Below are 7,026 nucleotides of genomic sequence, written 5' to 3'. Positions count from 1 at the left end.
ACAGTGACACATTACATGTTTCAGGATCAGAGATAAGGGAAAAACCACCTACAAATGTGCGTCAGGTGTTGGGTGGACCATAGCTAGGGCAGGTTGTCATACCTCCCAGCCATCCCGAATACAACGGTACAGTTCAGGAGAGGATGCAGATGAGTTGAATACAGTGGTGAAGCAGGAGTGGACAGCCCGCGCCTCACCACTATGCTCCTGCGTATTTCGACTCCAGGAGCTGTAGGCACAATGTGATGACATCACTCACCTTGTGCCTGTAACTCCCTGAACATTCCGGGACAAGAGATTGCAGACTGCGCAGTGGGGAGTGAGGAGAGGTGAGTATCAGTGTTTTTTATGCTAAACTTTGGCAGATGAAGAAGAACATTAAACTGTGGGCAACTGAAGGGGGACATTAAACTGGGGGGGGGGGGGGGTAACTGGAGGAGAGCAGTAAAATGGGGACATCTGGGAGAGGACTTTAAAATTGGGGCAACTAGAAGGGGACATTAAACTGAGAGCAACTGGAGGAGGACATTAATGTCCCCCTCTAGATACCCAAGTTTAATTTCCCCTTCCACTTGCCCCCATGGATTAATGTCCCCCTACAGCTGCCCCAGTTAAATGACCTTCTCTAGTTGCCCCCAGTTTAAACTGGGGCAACTGGAGGGGGACATTAAACTATGGAACAGCTAGAGGGTGACATTAAATTGGAGTTTGAATTAAGTTGGAAGGGAACATTAAACTGAGGGGGCACCAAGAGATAGACTTTATACTGTGGTGTCAATTTAAGAAGAACATTATTATTATTATTATTATTATGTGGGGGCATATAATATTAGGGTGACTGTAGGAGCGTTATACTGTGTGGGATAGGATAGGAATGGGCAGTGTCTATTAAGCAGTAGGTGGGGCTAAGTTTTATGCACATTTTGTCCCTCTTTCTGTCTTTCTGTCCTCTAAAAGTTGGGAGGTATTGGTTGCTGTTGGTGAGCAGTTGCTGGGTGCAAAGGAGTGGGGCAGCAACGAACCAATTTGCTTTTGGTACAAAGATACAGAACCAGAGCTATGAATTGAGGTTTTGCTCTGCATAAAGGGAATCCTACCTACAATTAAGCCTGCAAGCAATTAAATTACATAGAAATACATAGGAACAGGAACAGTTGACATATTCCTAAAATATCTGGGGGTCATGTATGTAGTCAAATCAACAAAAGAGGGTAATCACAAAGAGCAAGTCAAATGTAAATAACCAAACATGCAATGATATCAGGGAGAAGTACAAGGTATGCCAGGGGTCCAGCTACAGAGAAAATATCAGGCAAATAACTAGTCAGGTTTATATACCCTGTCTCATCCCTGGATCGGAGAGTGATTGGGTCTGTGTCTCAAAATTTTGACAGGCTGATCACACCCAGGCAGAGTCTGACTGGTGGTCAAGGTAGACTTCAAGGTGGCGAACAGGAACACAGACACCGAGATTCCTAATACTACAATTCCTAGCATGTAGAGAAGAAAGGAGCCATGTATTCACCACTAATTACATGACTAAAGCATGGACTTCGGTGCAAAATGTTTCAAAGCTAGTTTCCGGTATAGTCCTGCAACAGTACCCTGCAGGAACAAGCAAGGTGAAGGATATGCTGAAGTATAGCCAGAGTTCAGAGCTGAAGATCAGGTTGGTAGCACTACTAGAAAAGACAACAGACCATAAACATAGTCAAGGATCAGGAGCCGAATGTCACCACTAAGGGGAAGAACAGCTATCACATAAGGCAGACACAAGGTACAAAGGCAAGCTTCCAGTCCTCCACCCAAATAATGTCATTCACACAACTCTACAATCTGTACATATTACTATTATACCAGCAGAACCTCCTTTCTTACCACATGTAGTAGTGTGTGCATGTTTCCGTATATACATGAAGGGCATTACACTTTACACTGTGTTTCATAAACTTTGCACAATGTTCCATATTTGTTACCTGCCAAAAGTTGGTCTACAGAGTGGTTAATATTTCTTCATAAAGTATTGTGTAATGTTGTACCCAATTATTCAGCTATTGCTCTCTTACAAAATATGTTGTCCCATTGCTGTACATATCACTTGTTAGGTAATCTGCAAAAGAATAAGGCAGCAGGTGTTCAGATTCCCTGCAGCACCTCCACAGGGGAAAATAAGTATTGCATGGTGCACATTGGATTCAACATGATGTATAAGGGTACATTCACACAGAGTAACGTTGGCGTTTTTTGTGCTTATTTTGGCACATAGCGCCGCGTATACGCCGTATACGCTATTTTGTGGTCGCATTAAACAGCGCAAACGCGGCGTTAACGCGGCACTATGTGCCAAAATAAGCACAAAAAACGCCAACGTTACTCTGTGTGAATGCACCCTAATACTGTCAGGATTCTCTATCTGGCTGCTGCACCTTTAATGTTACCTGGACAACCTGGGAAGCTTTTGCTGTTGCATAGGCTTCCTAGTTTGGTCCAGTTAGCAGCAGAGGAGGCCTTTAAAAGGCCATGCCCTCCTGACACATGTGCGGACTATTAGCTCCGTTTGTGACCTGGCTTTGTATTGATTCTCCTATACTGACTACTGGATTTGGACTTTTGGCTTGATTTCTGAACCTCTCACTTGGATTGTGATTCTGCTACCCTGCTCCCATTTGGCTACACTCCCTGAATTTATCTCTGTCTCCCGTTATTGTACCTTGCCTGCCCGCTCTGTTGCTGACCTGTTTGTTGACCATGTGACCGCCCCAGGCACATTTTCTAATTTCCTGGTGACGTTCCGTTTCGGTATTTCCGGAGACTAGAGGCCACCAGTACTTCTCTCAGTTTTTTTGTGTGATAATAAGTTCAGTTTTTCCTACCCCTTTGCATAGTGTCAGTATTGTTGTTTCACATTGATTTTTTGCTCTATACTTTGTGTTTCCTCATATTCACCGTTAGTCCAGTCGGACACGTGGGTGGGGCTTTGTATCTGCCTCTCCTTTCTAAATATGAAACAAGTCAGGTTTTCTGGTTCTCTTGCAGGTGAGTTATTTCTCCGGCTGTTCTTGCCGTCTCAGGTTAGTTAGTCGGAACCACGGCTACTTCTAGTGTGCAAGGCAGGGATCAGGAGTATCCATTACTAAGTTGTTTTTTTTTCTTTTGTCCTTACTTTTACACTTTACTGAGAAGTAATCAGATCCCCAGATCATAACAGGCTGGACTACAATCTACCAAAAGAGAGGTGTACATCTATGCTCAATATATTCCATATGCAATATGGAAGCATTCATTATGAAGAATATATTCCTTTATTAACCAGTGTCCAAATTGTGCAACTCTTTATTCCACCCACCGCAAACCTTGAAGAGGTCGACAAATATTTGAAATGCCTTGGCTCTTGTCCCGTCCATCAGCAGGGAATTGGATATAAGACATCTGTTCACCGGAGAAAACAGCAATAGACAGAATCTCGTGAACAATGTTGTCTCTGAGTGGTTTTACGGGACTGATCATAGTGATATTCTATGGATTCTGTGATGCCAACTTGTAAGTACATCTGACCTACTTTATACCACATGTATGTAGATGTCTCTGGTGTAAGGAGGGATCATGGAGTGAAATATTTGCTATTACTGCTTGTTGGAGATTCCTGTTTATTCCACTTTACTAAGCGACCCCAGGACCCTCCAGTCTTTACAGAAATATTATATTCCATGTACAATAAATAGATGGGATGAGATAAACTGCAAACACATAAATGTCAGCTTTTACCATTCAAGAGATCTGGTCTATAAAACTAGGTTCTTTTTTAGGATAAGCGTATGCCATGTCTATCATATTGGAAAGCTCCCAACACATAAAGCAAATGCCATGGAGTAGAATGTAAAAAACAAAAGAGACACCGAGCACACTATATAGTGTAGAATGTCTGATAAATTTTGGTGGAAATAACCAGAAGATTTAAAAGGACCAAATGGCCTCTCACCTGATGAGGTTGTGACAATCGCTCACAACTACGTTTGGGGTTTACCGTCAGGTGGAGGAGGCAGCACGTCTGATGGACACCGGCCAAGGCCAGGGAAGATAGAGTTTTCAATGAAATGGAAAGACGGCGCTCTCAGGTCACAACAGGATTTTATTCAAAAAGACAATGATGCACCTGATGGAGTAGAATGTGTCCCCCATAGGTGTCCAGGGAGGCTTCTACCATAAATGTGGTGTCAAAGTAACCTTAGTGATTTTATAGATGTGGTTACACCGACATTTCCTGTCTTATTAAATGCCACAACTGGCACAGGGCGCAACTGGTTAATAAGATTAGTTTCACTTCTTAAATCAGTTGCCCGTCCATGTATCTGAATGGAGACCTACACCAGACACCAGATTTCCTTTACAACTGTCATGGAAATTGGTGCAAATTATAATAAGTATGTTGGACCAAAGGATTGATAAATTTCCCTTATTGTATGTGCATTTTATATTTTTGCTTTTCTTTTTGCACATGGTGCCATCTTTATACTGTATCTTGGGCATCCATATGAGAGTCAGTGGTGGGGCTGATCTGTGTCCATGTTGAGGGATCTCAGCAACAAGATGATTGGTCACATGATTGCCAAATTATATGAAGTTCATCTAAGGGTCCTTCATAATAAGCTCCCTCAAGGCAAAGATAAAACATATGGATGCTCTAGTTCATCCACTATAAGACTCTTGCTTGGTTTCAGAAGCTAATGTCTCATGGTGGATTATAAAACCTGCCTGTGGATCTCGTATCATTGCATTATATACCAGATATTAGTCCTCTAGGCTCATATTAATACGTCTTGTTCTATACAGGCGCTATGCTGTCATCTTCCCATCAGAGGTCTACTCAAAACAATCTGAACTTGTCTGTCTACACTTAGAGGGCATGTTGGAAGAAACCAGTGTCCAGCTAGTTTTAGAGAGGGCAACCAGTAACGTAACCATCTTTGAAAACACCCTGGAGGACACCACTTACTTCAACTGTATTCCTTTCCAGGTAACATTAGTCAAGGAATCTTATTTTTAGGTCATTATCATCAATCTTCCTTTTTGGATTTCCAATATTCTTGTCGAAAATAGTGCAAACAAAAAAAAACAATAATATGAATCTGAAATTAATGCAGAAACAGACTACTCGGGGGTTTTCTGTAGTCTGTGACCATGGAGACACATGGGACTGCACACGAGCTGTGATACAAAATGGTGGAGGTTATTTATTGAAAAAATTAGGGTGAGGACACATTCAGAATTATAAACCTTCTTTTATGGATAAAAGATGGCCATACACCTTAGATAGCTGTTGGTTAAGCCAGGTCTGGTATTCCATCCAACTCTGTGTTTCTGTAGATTGTCTTTAGGTCGGGACAATATTCATGTGATGTTGATGGTCACCTTACCTGTTATACTGGACAGTGCCTTCATCTGTACTATCTAGAACTGATGGACTCTTTACAGGTCCCTGAACCAGATGGTAATGAAGAAGTCGCCACCATACGCGCTACAATTCACCATACTGGAAATACAATGTACAAAAAAAGCAAACTTCTTCTAAAGAGAATGGGAACAAGAACCCTTATCCAGACAGACAAAGCCGTCTATAAGCCCGGCCAGACGGGTAAAGTTAATTCAACGTAAAGACTTACTAACTTTATCAAATGAACACTCAGTTGTAAAAATTATTTTCTAGATTCCATTATTAACCTACAAATCTACCAAATCTACCAAGACCCGGTTCACTTCGGGTTTCCGTTCGAGGAGTTCCTAAGCAGACTCCCCAAACGGAAACCTGAACGCAGATGTGAACTGGGCCTAAGACAAAAAATATATTATCTGTTTTAATCTCACTATACTAAAGTGAATACCTACACGAGTATAACTAAGGGTTAAAATACAAAAACACATCTAACGTCATATCAAATAATTTAATTGAACTATTGTAAAAATATAATTAAAATTGTATGAGAAGTGAAGGTCATGGCGAGACCTAAGGTTCAGACGCACAAAGTGCAAATGTAAGGTGCTAATGTGCAAATTGTTTCTTAGTTGCTTGGATAAGATCCAGTTCATATACTGATACATCAATGACAACATTTCACCAAAGATAAATAACAAAATTCATCCAAAATATACAAATATAAATATTCTCAGAATAATATAACAATAACCAATTGTACAAGAAGTATATATATATCACATTAATATGTGAGGGACGTACCTAGCACAGCATGAAAATATATTCTTTATACAAAAAAATGCCTAAATAATACACACAGTATATGTTGGCAAATAATAGCTGGTGTAAAAGGCATCAAATTGTAGACTATTTAATCCAGGCTGTACCATGGAATTATAAATATATATATTAATATGAAATATATACCCTAAACAGAAAACAAGTGAAAAAGTATATAACAAATGTGAGAAATGTATTGCAGTAAAAAAAATAAAAAATAAATAAACATGGAAATTATTTTTTTAGTTATATTATTAATTCAATAATCATTTCATAGTAGTTCCAAGATAAGGACTTATTAGACAGAGCGATTTAGGAGGAAGCTATGGGAAACTAACCCTCGTACAAGAGTCTTTTTCCTATAATCAGCCTGCCTAATAGAACAGACAGTTCCCCCATGTTTGCTCAGTGATCGGTTGACAAAAGATTGTTGTCCATTGGCCGCACATCATCCTTGTGTAATAAAAGAATGGACAATGAAAGCATATGACACAGTAATGATTTTCTTATCGATCGTTTCTCCTGCAGGCCCCTGCATTGACTTGTGTTACGAGGCCGGTGCGAAACAGGCGCCGATCACTAATGTAGCCAATCAGATTCTGGTTCACAAATATCTATAGGTGTAATATTACCCTTATACATAGATTATTATTGTGTGAATACTATTACCATGGTCATTGGTTGGATTACACCAGTTACTGTTGTTGATTCCATTTAGATGAATGACATACTATTATTGACCAAGAACACCAGAATCCAAAAAATTGTAGAAATTT

The 7,026-nt window shown here is 40.3% G+C and overlaps 1 protein-coding gene across 1 annotated transcript in view; it reads left to right on the top strand.

The window, feature by feature from the left end:
* The first annotated feature begins 1,535 nt into the window (after positions 1–1,535).
* LOC142219112 (alpha-2-macroglobulin-like) overlaps positions 1,536–7,026 on the top strand; it is a 30,829-nt gene continuing 25,338 nt past the window's right edge. Inside the window, exons 1-4 of the mRNA XM_075288079.1 lie at positions 1,536–1,669; positions 2,953–3,036; positions 4,831–5,014; positions 5,473–5,632. Of these exons, the coding sequence (XP_075144180.1) occupies positions 1,536–1,669; positions 2,953–3,036; positions 4,831–5,014; positions 5,473–5,632 (562 nt within the window). The remainder of the gene's footprint in view (positions 1,670–2,952; positions 3,037–4,830; positions 5,015–5,472; positions 5,633–7,026) is intronic.

The sequence above is a fragment of the Leptodactylus fuscus genome, chromosome 10 (assembly GCF_031893055.1).
Source record: "Leptodactylus fuscus isolate aLepFus1 chromosome 10, aLepFus1.hap2, whole genome shotgun sequence".
In the NCBI taxonomy this organism is placed as follows: Eukaryota; Metazoa; Chordata; class Amphibia; order Anura; family Leptodactylidae; genus Leptodactylus; species Leptodactylus fuscus.
Note: the sequence above shows the minus strand (reverse complement) of the source record. Positions and strands in the feature narration are given on the sequence as shown.